The sequence below is a fragment of the Silurus meridionalis genome, chromosome 4, assembly GCF_014805685.1.
Source record: "Silurus meridionalis isolate SWU-2019-XX chromosome 4, ASM1480568v1, whole genome shotgun sequence".
In the NCBI taxonomy this organism is placed as follows: domain Eukaryota; kingdom Metazoa; phylum Chordata; class Actinopteri; order Siluriformes; family Siluridae; genus Silurus; species Silurus meridionalis.
Genome location: NC_060887.1, coordinates 40,878,421 through 40,893,008, shown reverse-complemented (window position 1 = coordinate 40,893,008; position 14,588 = coordinate 40,878,421). Strand labels below are relative to the sequence as shown.

Below are 14,588 nucleotides of genomic sequence, written 5' to 3'. Positions count from 1 at the left end.
CTAGGACCCCCGCTTTTCACAATATACATGCTTCCCTTAGGTAATATTATTAGAAGACATGGAATTAGCTTCCACTGTTATGCTGATGATACCCAGCTATATATCTCATCTAAATAGCTCAATTAGTGTGTTAAACAAATAAGAGATTGGATGACCCATAACTTTCTACTTCTAAATTCTGATAAGACTGAGATTTTGCTCATCGGCCCAAAAACCAGTATACAGAAGCTCCAGCATCTCAACCTGCATTTAGACGGATGTTCTGTAACTACTAGTTTAACAGTAAAAGATCTGGGAGTTATTTTAGACAGCAACTTGTCTTTTAAAAATCACATCAACCAAGTTACAAAACAGCTTCTTCCCCCTTAGAAATATTTCTAAGCTAAGAAATATGTTGTCTATATCTGATGCAGAGAAGCTCGTCCATGCGTTCATGACCTCCAGAATAGACTACTGTAATGCACACACTCTCCCAGTTTAAGTGCAGATTAAAGACGTATGTTTTTAGCGAGTTCTACACATAACACACATCACATCATAACCTTGTGCTCCAGAACATCTGATCACATCACATTATCAATTTGTGCTGTTAATATCATGAACAGCAGCTACGCTAATTCCTCTCCACTGCTTCTCTTTCTCTCCCCATCCCGAGGCTTCCTGAGGTTGCTCCAGCTCCAGTCACATCCCACCGTATGAAGATTGTGGACCTCTAAAGAAGTAGATGCCCACAAACATCCCGAACCATCTGGAGACGTACCAGTGCCAATTGGATCCCACTTCATGTGGAGTTTGGACACTGGACCTCCTGGAGTGTTTAAAGGCTCTGGCATGGAGAAGCTGGTGTTGGATCTGTGATGAGCTCAAATGTTGAGCTATTTTATGAGATGCTCAGTAGCTCCTAGTTTTATAACCATAATGACTGTAAAAGACTGTAGAAAGATCATCAGTCATAATCACACACTCCAGTGCTCATGTTAGTTCTCACTCTCCAGTGTTCTGTAGTGTTTAAAGACTATAATCACACTCTTGATGTCACCCAAATGAGGATGAGGTTCTGCTTTTGAGTCTGGTTCCTCTCAAGGTTTCTTCCTCATAACATCTAAGGGAGTTTTTCCTTCACCACAGTCTCCATGCTGCTCATCAGGGATAAACACACACCATTCACCTTCACTGTTAAATTCTGTAAAGCTGCTTTGAGACGATGTGTGTTGTGAAAAGTGCAATAAAATAAACTTGACAATTTAAAATACAATTCATTCAAATGTTGAATATATAATATAAATATGTGTGTATTATTATAAAAACAGTAATAATAATAATAATAATAATAATATATAATAATAATAATAATAATAATAATAATAATAATAATAATAATAAATTACAAAATAATAATCATATAATTTCTAGAATAGAATATTCTATTCTATGATCAGATGAATGGAATATGATGATACAGTATTGTCGACTGTGTTGTATGTTATTGTGATAATAACTGAACTCTGTATGTGAGTGCAGTAAGAATGAAGCCCTGTAGAAGATCTGATCGGACCAGAGATCTTTTGCTCACAGACTGCTGGTATAGATGAAGAAAATGAAGTGGAAGTGGAATCTAGAAGAGCATACTGAACTGGACATGTTCACCAGCTGTGCTGAGCTCTGGGTCTCTGAGTGAGACTCCTCCTCCCTCTAATCCAGATTAATACTGAGATCTCATTCCCTTCAACTCAACCTGAAACCTGAACCCTTATTATTTTTTATTTCTGTATTTATTATATTATATTATATCTTATCTGTATTTTATTCCTTCTGTAATTTAATTTTAAAAGGTATATGTAAAAATATAGATAGATGGATAAAGTATAATATAATATAATATATACTTTATTAATATCATATCTATGTTATTTAGAGATTTTGAGATCTTTGGCCAGATTGCTCCTCCCACAGATGAGAAGGTGTACATTATTAGTGGTTTCATCATTCTCATGAGGAGCAGATTCCACAGGCAGGTTCTGTAACAAGCTCAGTGTCATTTCAGTCTTTTACTAATCACTCAGCTGATTACTGTCTACTTTCTTCTCATCATGCAGCACCTTCTATTTGCACCAGACGAGTTTCTACTTCATTCACCTCACAGCAAACTGTTTCCTTCAACTGATAACCATTTAGAGATTAAAACTAGTTACAGTCACTCATTACACTGACTCACGCTAGAGCCTATTCGGACACCAGACCATCTCATTCCCCATTTAGTTCCCATGTTACTGTTCTGATGAGCTCCACTCTTTGGCCTTATAGTGTAGTGTTGAGTTCAGACAGTTTAGAAATGGTTTGGTTTATGAGTAAAAGTGCAGTAGTGTGTGTGATGCTGACGGTTACGACCAATCAGAACGCAGGAATAAACTCCTATAATAATAATAATAATAATAATAATAATAATAATAATAAGCAGCCAAAATATATATAACAACTGCTTCCTTTCACTTATGTCGTGTGTGTGTGTGTGCGTGCGTGCGTGCACGAGAGACAGAAAAACATAAAAAGATACCGCAGCGCCACCCTGTGGTTATTATCGACACTGTCTCAGTTAAAACTCCAGACAGTCACAAATGCACAATTTTATTATTCACCTGTTAATATTCTGGGTAATACACAATACAATTCACAGTGGTGTGTGTGTGTGTGTGTGTGTGTGTGTGTGTGTGTGTGTGTGTGTGTGTGTGTGTGTGTGTGTGTTTGTGTGTGTGTGTGTGTTTGTGTGTGTGTGTGTTAAGATTAATTTTTATTATTTAGTGTAAATATAAATTAGGTGAAAATATAAATTATTGCTGTGTGTGTGTGTGTGTGTGTGTGTGTGTGTGTGTGTGTGTGTGTGAGAGATCAGTCATCCTGCACCACCAGGACATTGCCGTGGATCTCGTACTCAACGGTGTTCCAGTCGAACACGTTTGGACGTGGCACTCTGTGCTTCATGTTGGTGTACAGGGCGTTGATCTGCACCCGAGACAGAGCGAAGTCCCACATGTTCACGTCCGTCATCTCACCCACGAAGCTCTGCGTCGTCTCGAAGTTCCCCAGGTAGGTGTCGGGGTCCTGGCCGAGCAGAACGCTGCCGTTAGGGCGGATCTTGTGTCCCGCTTTGTAGATCTGGCGCGTGCTGCGGCGTCCGTCCACGTGGAAGGCGGCGAGTCCGCTGCTGGACTCCCAGGTGAGACACAGGTGAGTGCGGAAGCTGGACAGAGGCGTGAGGTGGAACAAGGCGGCGTCTCCGGCCAGGTAGAACGAGATCCGGCCGTCGCTCTCGCGCCACACGTTTAGCTCGTCGGTGGTGTTGGTGCGATAGGCGAAAAGGATGAGCTCACGCTTATCCTGCAGCTCTGTGGCCACACGCATGCACAGAGTGAACGCAGAGAGGGACAGAGGCTTCTGAGGAGAAAGCATCACAAAACTGAAATCTGTCTCAAACGGGAACAGGAGAACCTTCCCATTCAGACCTCCTGCAGAGAGAGAGAGAGAGTTTTATTCCTCAGCGATGAGCATTTAGCTTCGGTTACTAAATAAACAGTTCAATAATTCTTATCCGTTACATTAAGGAATGTAAACCCTCCTCCAGAAGATGGCGTAAAAGTTGCAGTGGAACTGTGAAGCTCTGACACTGGAGATTCCTTCCATAAATGTTACATAAACATCTTACAGAAACTCCACTCCATCAACAATTACATGTCTTAATTGCCTTCACATAACCAATCAGAGCACAGCATTGAGTGACCACCCTGTTAGTCATGTGATTATGTTCATACACACCTTTACTTGCTGAGGGTAGGGACAACAGAGAGAGCAACAAGGACACCAGGGCCAGCATCTTACTGCACACACACACACACACACACACACACACACACACACACACACACACAAGAGAGAGAAAATCATTATTTATTTCCTCTATTATTACACTCTCAAAGTGTGGGGCGCTGCCCTCTAGTGTGGAATAAAGACATGACAGGTGTAACGCAACGAACAGGAGGATTACATTTTTTTTTTCTTCATTAATGGTTTTCTGCTTTGCAAGTTAAATAAAATGCAAGTTAAGTAAAACATCAGTTAGGATACCGGGAGGAAAAAGTGGAACTATTGTGCGAAATAATGGTTTACTGTCGGCAAGTTAACTGCAGCAGACAAATAAACACACATGAACTTAGTGAATGTAGTGGCATAACAACATCAATGGATCATTGTGTGACATTGACCTCAAAAAACAGGCAATTCAGCACCAGCAGACAAAAACAAATTAGATGGTAGGACTGATCACCCAAAAAACAGTCTACAGAAAATATGATGAAGCCTATCTTGTTCCTTTTCATATCTGATCTCTGTGAGATGGGCTTTTTAGACGTTGCTTCACTGAGAACATCGCACAGATCTCAGCTCAATACTGATCATGACTGAAGAGATGTGCAGTGCAAAACAGGCTCACTGCAGCCACTAGTGCACTGATAAGACTCACGTATTGATGTTCGTTTTGTTCTTGACTCGTTCGTCGTTTTTGCAAAATGCATTTGCTTTTTTGCACAGATTGTAAAGTGACAGTGAGGCAAAGTAATAACACAACACACTTTGATTTTCTGTATTCTTTAACCTGATGCCGCTTGATGTTATCGATTTAGAACAAAATGAATTCAATAAATTAGACATTTTTTAACTTGAAGTATTTTATTACCATTTTTTGGGGCTTGAAAATGTTTGAGAACCTCTGGTTTAATCATACAGTTGTCATCTCACAATACCAAATCTGATCACTGCCATAATGTACAATATTACCAATCTAATGTCTAATCTAATATCCATACTAACATCCAATCCAATATTCAATCTACCATCCAATATAATGTCCATCCTAACATTCAATATAATGTCCATCCTAACATCCAATCAAATATCCAATCTAATGTCCCATCTAACATCCAATCTAATATTCAATCTAACAGCCAATTTAATTTCCATCCTAAACTCCAATCTAACATCCAATCTTATGTCCACCCTAACATCCATAATAATTTCCATCCTAAAATCTAATCCAACATCCAATCTAAAGTCCATACTAACATCCAATCCAATATTAAATCTAACATACAATCTTATGTCCATCCAACATCCAATCTAATATCCAACCTAATGTCCCATCTAACATCCAATCGCATGTCCATCCTAACATCCAATTTAACATCCAATCTAACATCCAATCTAACATTCAATGCAATTTCCAATCCAACCCTGTAATGTCCTACCCAACATTTAACCCATTATTTAATATAATATCTAACTGAACATCCAATTCAACATCTAGTCTCCATTAAACTCATCAATAAAATCCATCATCCTATTCAACACCCAATTCAACATCCAATCTAACATCTAATATTTGCTCACTCTTGGTATTCTCTCAGTCTGCTTCCTGAGGTCATCACTTGGAAAAGTTGCCCAGAAGTGTAAAGTGCTTTTGGCTGCTTTTCCTTTACTCGCTCATCCAACTTCTCGCAAACATCTCAACTGGATTTAGAAGGGGTGATTGTGGAGGCCAGATCATTTCATGCAGCACGTCCTCACTCTCCTTCTTCAACAAATAACTTTCTCAGAACCTAGAAGTGTGTTGGGTCATTGACTTTTTGGAAAGAAAATAAAAAAAGATGGTCCCACTAAGTGTAAACCAGATGAGATGGAATGTCAGGGGAGAATGCTGTGGTTGCCATGCTGGTTAAGTATGTCCTCAATTTTAACTGAATCACCAACAGTGTCATCAGTTGACCACCTCCACACCATCACACCTCCTCTTCCATGCTTTACAGTAGGAACCACACCTTCAGGAATTGTTCGTTCACCCTCTGTACATCTAACAATGACACAGCACTTAAAACCAAAAGTTTCAAAATCTCAATAAAACTTATGAAACTCTTTTCCACTGATCTAATGTCCATTCCTTATGTTTCGTGGCCCAGGCAATTCTCTGACTCACACAGTCTTCTCAGAACAGTAGATGTAGGAATATATCTGCCACTTGAACTCTGAGTATTATTTATGTAAATCGGTGGTTCTGAAGCTGGTATTTCTAATAAACATATCCTGTGCAGCAGAGGTAGCTCTTGGTCTTCCTTCCCTGGAATGGACCTCATGAGTGTTCCATCATAGTGTTTTATGGTTTTGGAGACTTTACATTGTGATACATTTAAAGTTGTTGAGTTGTTTGGGATTGACTGACCTTTATTTCTTAAAGTAATGCTGGATCTTTCCTCTTTCCTTAACTAAATGTTTCTTGCCATATGATGGATTTGTACAGTAGATGTAGTAGCACTAATAGTGATATCGCCGCTGTACTCACACTTTCCTCTGCACAACACAACTCTCTAAAGCACATTAGGAAGGAAACAAATGTCAGAAATGAATTCATGATAAGACGCAGCTGTGACCTGAAACGACTTTGTGAATCTAATGAGAGAATCCCATGAGTTTGCTAAACAACATCAAAGTTAAATGGTGCTACTTTGGACAATTAAAAATATAAAACATATTCTGGATTCTTTAACGTGTTTCTGTTTGCTACACAATTTCAGAATTTTATAGTTTAGATACTTCAATACTTATGTACAATGTTTAAAATAATACAAACTAAAAAAAAGAAATATATATATATATATATACAGTATATATACACAAACACATCTGTGACAGACTTCATGTCATAAATAAATGAAGAATGTAGAATATAAATATATAAAATATAAAAAAAAAGTTAAAATAGAAGTTAAAACCTAAGAAATGTTGAACATTTACAGTTTGTTAATGAAGTAAAGTGAATTTCATCAAATAAAATCAATGAACAAAAAGGTTAAAGGCAGAGATACTCACTGTGTCTGTGCTGCCTACCAACACACCCAGAAACTTCAGAAACCACAAAATCACAAGACAACACACACACACACACACACACACACACACACACACACACACACACACACACAGGCCCTGTATCCTGGTTGCACGGTAGTGACATCAGCATCATTTAGACAAAAGATTCAGTGTGAAGCTCGGCTGTCATTTGATCTGCTTAATCATAGACTTTACTTACACACACACACACACACACACACACACACACACACACACACACACTGTCTGTTCTTATTGTTAGGCAGAATGAATTAATTTTCACAAGAAGAATGAAAAAAGGAAGTGACAAGGAAAACAAGCAGAGACATGGGACCTGCAAAGATGGATGGATAGATGGATGGATGGAGAAAAAGTAAGCACAAGTAAACGTGTGATGTACAATATATCTTTATTGGTTTTGATGTATATATTTTGCAGACAGCAAAGAGACAGAGAGAAAAATAACTATTAATGGAGGACCGCTTGAAATTCACCATAAATAAATGAATAAATAAATGAATAAATAAATAAATAAATAAATAAATAAATAAATAAATAAATAAATGTAAAAAAATGCATAAATACATACAGTAATAAACACGCACTGATACTGGTTCACCGTCTAACACACCAAAATTATTTCTGTAATAAACTCTATTAGGAGAGAATTATTATAATAATAATATTACAGCTCAAGGACCCAGTGGAGGAGTGAAGCAGTGAGCTGGGGCTGGAGAACAAGTCGTACACCTTCATTCTGAGTCTGATGTAGAGCTTCAATGTTTCTACTCTATCATCAACTGCCTCACCTTACCCCTAACACACCCTGCCCAGCCCTACCCCCATACACCCTGTTTTACTTTACCCAAACACTCCATGTTTACTTTACCCCAACACACCCTGTTTACTTTACCCCAACACACCATGTTTACTTTACCCCAACACACCCTGTTTACTTTATCCCAACACACCCTGTTTACTTTATCCCAACACACCCTGCCCAGCCCTACCCCTGATTAAACTCTGAATTGTGAATTGTACTGGCAGTGGAGAGAGGAAGTGTGTGCTGAATGTCTCATCTTGCACCTTTGAAGATATTAAGGTTCAAAGTCTATAATTAAGAACAAAAAAATATATATACAGTATATAGTACAAAAATGCACAGTAAAAATATATACAGTTCTGTACAAAGGTTTTGAGCAGATGTGAAGAAATGCTGTAAATAAATACAGTAACTGCTAATTAATTGGTGAAACTATCAGTGTAACTAGCTCCATTCTAATCACATTACAGTAACGTTAAATACAGGAGTGAGATCCTGAAATGTATTACAAATAAACATTGAATATATTGTTTATAAACTATACCAATGTTTATTGTTTATAACAGTTCACTACACCTCCTTCTGGGCAGATATTAAAAAAGGAAATAAATCACCAGATTGTTTGACCAGATAGATGTGTGTGAGAGCTTGTACACTACAGCAAACATTCCATCTGGACTGCAGCTCTCTGGAACCGACTTCAGTGTACAACAAGACGATGATTCGAAGCATACGTCACCTCAGTCGAAGAGAACACTATCCAGAGGCAGGTCTGGACGAAGTGGGAAGATCTGCGGCGGGAAGAGGGGCAGGAACAGTGGTCACTGGAACCTCAGGAGCATGTTTAACTCGACACACAGAGAGAGAGAGAGAGAGAGAGAGAAGAGGATGACAGGAAGAGAAGGATATGGATTATTAAGTGTCCTTATTGGTGTATGAAAGTTAATGTCACTGTGCAGTTTGGACTCTGGTAAGACTCACTATGGCAGCATAACTAAAAGGGAGAACCAGAAGGAAACACAGACATGAGGATCTCTGGGATAAGAGACGGCCCACCACACCACCATCAACAAACCTGAGTGAACGTGTGAGAGTGAGGAGACGACAGCATACAAATATCCCAGTTCACCAAACACTCCATATCCATGATCCCTCCAGATCTGCTCCTTTACCTCACAAACACCTACTGACTAAAGACTCCACTAAATAAATAAGTGTTCAGCCTCGACTTGAACACTGAGACCTAACACTGATTGGAAGGTTGTTCCATAACTGTGGGGTTTATAAGAGAAAGATCTGCCCCCTGCTGTATTCTTCATTATTTGAGGTACCAACAAATAGCCTGCACCTTTTGATCTAAGTAGGTGTGGAGGATCATACTGGTACAGAAGTTCACTCAGATACTGCGGTGTGAGACCATTAAGTGACTCGGGTCAATAATCACACCAAGGTTTTTGACCTCTGTACACACTGAGATAGAAACACCATCCAGAGATGCTACATCATCGGAAAGTTTACTTCTAGCTGCATGTGGTCCTAGTAAAAGTACTTCCATCTTATCCGAGTTGAGCAGAAGTAATATGTCCTTTACACACTTCTCAACATTGTTAAGCTGATCTCGCTCATCTGGCTTTGCTGAAATATACAGCTGTGTATCATCAGCACAGCAATGGAAGATAATACTATGTTTATGTATAATTTCACCCAGAGGCAGCAGATATAAAAAGAAAAGCAGTGGGCCTAAGACAGATCCTTGCGGAACACCCAACTTCACCTCAGAGAGTGTGGAGAACTCACCATTTACATCAACAAACTGATAGCGATCAGTCAAATAAGACCTGAGCCAGGAGAGAGCTGTTCCCTTTATTCCAACAATGTTCTCAAGTCTAGCAAGCAGGAGATGATGATCAATGGTGTGAAAAGCTGCACTGAGTTCGAGCAAAACAAGTAAAGAGACAAAACCCTGATCAGAGGCCAATAACAGTCATTTACCACCTTAACTAGTGCCGTCTCTGTGCTATGATGAGGCTGAAATCCTGACTGATACATTTCATAAATGTTCTCCTCAGTAGATGTGAGCAGAACTGCTGTTTATAAAATACTTTAGATTTATTTTAATCATCTGTGGACTGTGGATTTATGACTACATTTTAAATTTTTAATCCAAATGTTAATAACAAATCAAGAGTGTGTCACCATTATGAGTTGGTCTTAAAACATTCTGATTAATTCCTACTGAATCTAGAATGGACACAACTGCTGCTCTTAAGGAGTCTTCCTGATTATCAAAATTAATATTAAAGTCACCAACAATTAATGCGTTGTGTAAAGAAGTAGCTAAATTCAGGGCCCTTGGGGTCTATTAATAATAATTAATGCGATTGACTGACTAGACCTGCCTTTGGACACTGAATATTTTATGTTGGTGTAAAGAACTTCAAATGATTTATATTCATGTTTAGTTTTTTGTGTGACGCTTATATTATTATTATAAATAGCGGTGACTCCGCCTCCTCTGCCATTTAGACAGGGCTGGTGTATGTAACTATATCCAGAAGGACTCGCTTCATTTAATGCTACATATTCGTTTGGTTAATCCACGTTTCTGTCAAATCCGTTATATTAAACTCCTGGTCAGTAATAATTTTGTTTATAGTCAGCGCTTTTGACGTGAGAGATCTAATATTCAACAACCCTATCTTTAGATCAGGATTTTTTTTCCTATTTAATTTAATGTTAACCAGGTTACTCTAATTTCTACATTTTGGTTTCGTTCAGGGACAGTTTTAATATGGTGGATCCTGTATGATTACTCTGCATCTAGCAGATGGTCGGTTTAGCCTGTCTCTCTGCTCATTGGCCTTGGCTCTGGACTGTGCTGTTCTGATCTGAGACTTTAAGTCCCACCCTAACAGGCCAGCCTTGCCCTCAAAATTGCTCCAAATATCTATAAAGCCAACAATGAATGGCTCCTTGCCTTTTAGAGCATCAACTAATTCAGCAGTTTGGTCTCCAGTAGCTTTTCTACAGGACTGGACCAGATGGGGAAGTCTTCACTTCCCACACATCCTTCTTGAAGGACTTCTGTGTCAGGATTCCAAGATGGCGGCGCGGCAGTAGCTCGCAGCGGCCGCTCCGGACCCAAAATGGTGCTAACGTTATTCTGTAGCCCGCCCTACACAACACATGGACATCGGAGCAACCAGTGTCCCTGTGTACAACTGCAAAACATTGAAAGAACTCAGAAACAACCCAAACAACACCATTAATGATGACCTGCGGCAGAAGCTACGCGACCTCGGCGTGCTCCGAGAACCAGGCCTCCAGACCTCGGCATCGCCTGCGGAGGACGGACGGAGGAGGGGGAATCGGAAGCGCTGCGCGAGGAAGCAGAAACGCGGAAAGCGAGCGGGTGCTAATGCTAGGCTAAAAGCTAACCCTAGCCGGCCCGCTCTACCATCACTACTGCTGGCAAATGTCTGCTCCCTGGACAATAAATTAGACTACATCAGACTCCAACAAGCTACTCGGTGTGAGTACAGACACTGCTGGGTCTTTGTGTTTACTGAGACGTGGCTGAGCGACAGAGTTCCGGACGCCGCCATCCAGCTGGACGGGCTAGCCGTGTTTCGTGCCGACAGAAATGCAGCTCTGTGCGGTAAGACTCGCGGCGGCGGTCTGTGTGTTTACATCAACACGGAATGGTGTAAGAACTCTGTGCTTGTTTCTACCTACTGCTCATCGCTGCTGGAGTTTATTGTTGTGAGATGTAGACCTTTTTATTTACCACGGGAATTCACCACCGCTATTGTGCTCGGAGTGTACATACCACCTAGCGCTAATGCTAAGGAAGCACTCAGCGTGCTCTACGGGACCATTAGCGAACTTCAAAACACACACCCTGACGGACTGTTTATAGTCGCCGGAGATTTTAATCATGCAAATCTCAGGACTGTGCTTCCCAAATTCTATCAGAATGTGGACTTTGCAACCAGAGGAGAAAACACGCTGGATGTTGTTTACACAAACATCCGGGGCGCATACCGGGAGAAGCCCCGCCCCCACCTCGGGTACTCAGACCACATCTCTGTTATGTTGATCCCAGCATACAGACCACTCAGCAGGCGTTCAAGACCAGCTCACAAACAAGTGAGAACCTGGCCAGCAGGATCCATGTCTGCTCTCCAGGACTGTTTTGAATGCACTGACTGGGACATGTTCAGGGAAGCTGCAACCAATGGCGATTTCATCAACTTGGAGGAGTACATGTCAACAGTGACCAGCTACATCGGCAAGTGCATTGATGACGTAACTATCTCCAAGACCATCACTATACGTTCCAACCAGAAGCCATGGATGACCGCCAAGGTTCGTGCGCTGCTAAAAACAAGAGACTCTGCCTTCAGAGCAGGGGACAAGACGGCCTTAAAACAGCAAGGGCCAAACTGTCCCGTGCTATCAGAGAGGCGGCGCACACGCCAAGAGAATCCATGGCCACTTCCAGGACAGCGGAGACACCCGGCACATGTGGCAGGGCATCCAGGCGATCACGAATTACAAGACCACATCACCTGCTTGTGACCGTGACAACATTGACCTGACATTGACAACATTCCTGGCAGAGTGCTCAGGGAATGTGCAGAACAACTAGCAGATGTCTTTACTGACATCTTCAACATCTCCCTGAGCAGCGCCACTGTTCCTTCGTGCCTCAAGACGACGACCATCATTTCTGTGCCGAAGAAGTCTTCTGTGTCCTGCCTCAATGACTATCGTCCCGTTGCACTCACACCCATCATGATGAAGTGCTTCGAGAGGCTTGTCATGAGGCACATAAAGTGTCTCTGAACGTGGACAAAACCAAAGAGATGGTTGTTGACTTCAGAAGAGCACAGAGCGACCATTCTACACTGATCATTGATGGATCTTCAGTGGAGATCGTCAAGAGCACCAAATTCCTCTACTTCCTGAGAAGGCTGAGGAAAGCTCATCTCCCTCCCCCCATCCTGACCATGTTCTATAGAGGGACCATCGAGAGCATCCTGAGAAGCTGCATCACTGCCTGGTTTGGGAACTGCACCGTCTCGGATCGCAAGACCCTACAGAGGATAGTGAGGACAGCTGAGAAGATCATCGGAGTCTCTCTCCCCTCTATCATGGACATTTACACCACACACTGCATCCACAAAGCACACAGCATTGTGGATCACCACACACACCGTCACACATACTTCACCCTCCTACCATCAGGAAAACTGTTCCGAAGCATTCGGCCGTCACATCAAGACTGTGCAACAGTTTTTCCTGCAAGCCGTCAGGCTCCTGAACAAACATCTGGACTGAACTCTCTCTCACACACACACACACACACACACACACACACACACACACACACACACACACACACACACACACACACACACTTACACACAACTGAGTGACTGATCTGTACACTTCACACACCCAGGTTTCAGCACCATTCACACCTCTCATTATAGCAAAATGTTTACATGCCGTTTGTTGCTAATCTTCCGGGACTTGCTTTTTTTGCACAATATTCTGTCAATCCTTTGGTCACTGATCACTTTATTTTGATTGCTGCTATCATATTTTTATACTATTATAGAATTGCAAAATTATGTTTACATTTCTGTTTACATTTCTGCTACTGTGCACCTTATCCTGTCACGACAGGTTTTACTGGCGGAGCTACTGCTATTTTTATATTTTGTGTATTGTGTATTGCCTGCACTGTCCTGTGTTGTCTTTTGCACTGTCTTGTGTTGTCTCTTGCACTGTTTGCACCAGTTGCACACATGCACTTTATGTGGCGAGGATCTTAGTTCTTGGCCCTGTGTTCTTCTGTTCTGTGACTGTTGTTTTATGTTGTTTTATGTAGCACCTGGGTTCAGGAGAAACGTTGTTTCATTTCACTGTATACTGCATCAGCTATATATGGTTGAAATGACAATAAAAGCTTCTTGACTTGGTTCTTGACTTGGTCTCGGTGCGCACTTCCGGTTCCGCGGCGAGCACTTCCGGGTCGGCGGCCATCTTGCCGTTTTCCCGCCTCCCAGTATATAAGGCGAATCAAGATTTTAGCTCCTGGCCAGATTATCTTACCGGTTTCCTAGCCCCTGAGATCAGTCTCGCCATCCTGCCTGCTCTGTATCCTGATCCTGATCCTGATCCTGATCCCTGTTCTTCTCTGCCACCCTAGTTTCCTGGTTTTGGACTGTTTTTCGGTTTGTCTTTTGCTCTGCCCTGTTTTGCCTAGTTTGCCAGTTTATGGATTTTTGCACTGTTTTGTTTTTTTGGTTTTGCTTCCCTGTATTGCCCTCTGCTTTACTGTATATATTAAATTCAGTTTTATTTTCATAACCTTGTGTGCATCCTGCATTTGGGTCCTCCCATCCAGTCACTCTGCACCTACCATTGCACCTGTGCTTGCTGACATTCTGGAGGACTTATACTAACCACTGCATACCAGGAACAGCCCATAAGACCTGCTGTTCTGGAGACATTCTGACCCAGTCCTCTAGCTATCACCATTTGGTTAGACTAGACCTGATCCTTACACTTTCCCACTTGTCTGCATTAAAAACTTTAAGAGCTTGTGTTTTACTTTACCCCACCCAGTGATGTCACTTCATCTGGTTTCAGTGCTCTGTGTGATTGTATACATACACTATGTGGACAAAAATATTGGGATACCTGACCTTTCCAGCTATATGTGGTTCTTCTCCAAACTGTTACCACAAAGCTGAATGCACACAATTGTATTGGATGTCTTTGGATGTGTTATAATAACATTTTGCATTTACTTGAACTTGGA

The 14,588-nt window shown here is 41.2% G+C and overlaps 2 protein-coding genes across 4 annotated transcripts in view; both read right to left on the bottom strand.

Moving 5' to 3' along the window:
- Positions 1-14,588, bottom strand: part of LOC124385132 (NLR family CARD domain-containing protein 3-like) — a 987,530-nt gene that overhangs the window by 340,129 nt on the left and 632,813 nt on the right. The window lies entirely within an intron of this gene.
- LOC124385157 (pentraxin fusion protein-like) lies at positions 2,836-7,019 on the bottom strand. 2 transcript variants are annotated; one of them, XM_046848312.1, is made up of 3 exons: positions 6,910-7,019; positions 3,811-3,872; positions 2,836-3,503 (listed from the first exon to the last, which is right to left on the bottom strand). In XM_046848312.1, exons 2-3 carry the CDS (start codon positions 3,866-3,868, stop codon positions 2,887-2,889), a joined length of 675 nt encoding a protein of 224 aa, XP_046704268.1. In that variant the 5' UTR covers positions 3,869-3,872; positions 6,910-7,019; the 3' UTR covers positions 2,836-2,886. The 2 variants fall into 2 exon arrangements, with proteins under 2 accessions (XP_046704268.1, XP_046704269.1); XM_046848313.1 differs by lacking the exon at positions 6,910-7,019 and adding an exon at positions 6,263-6,441.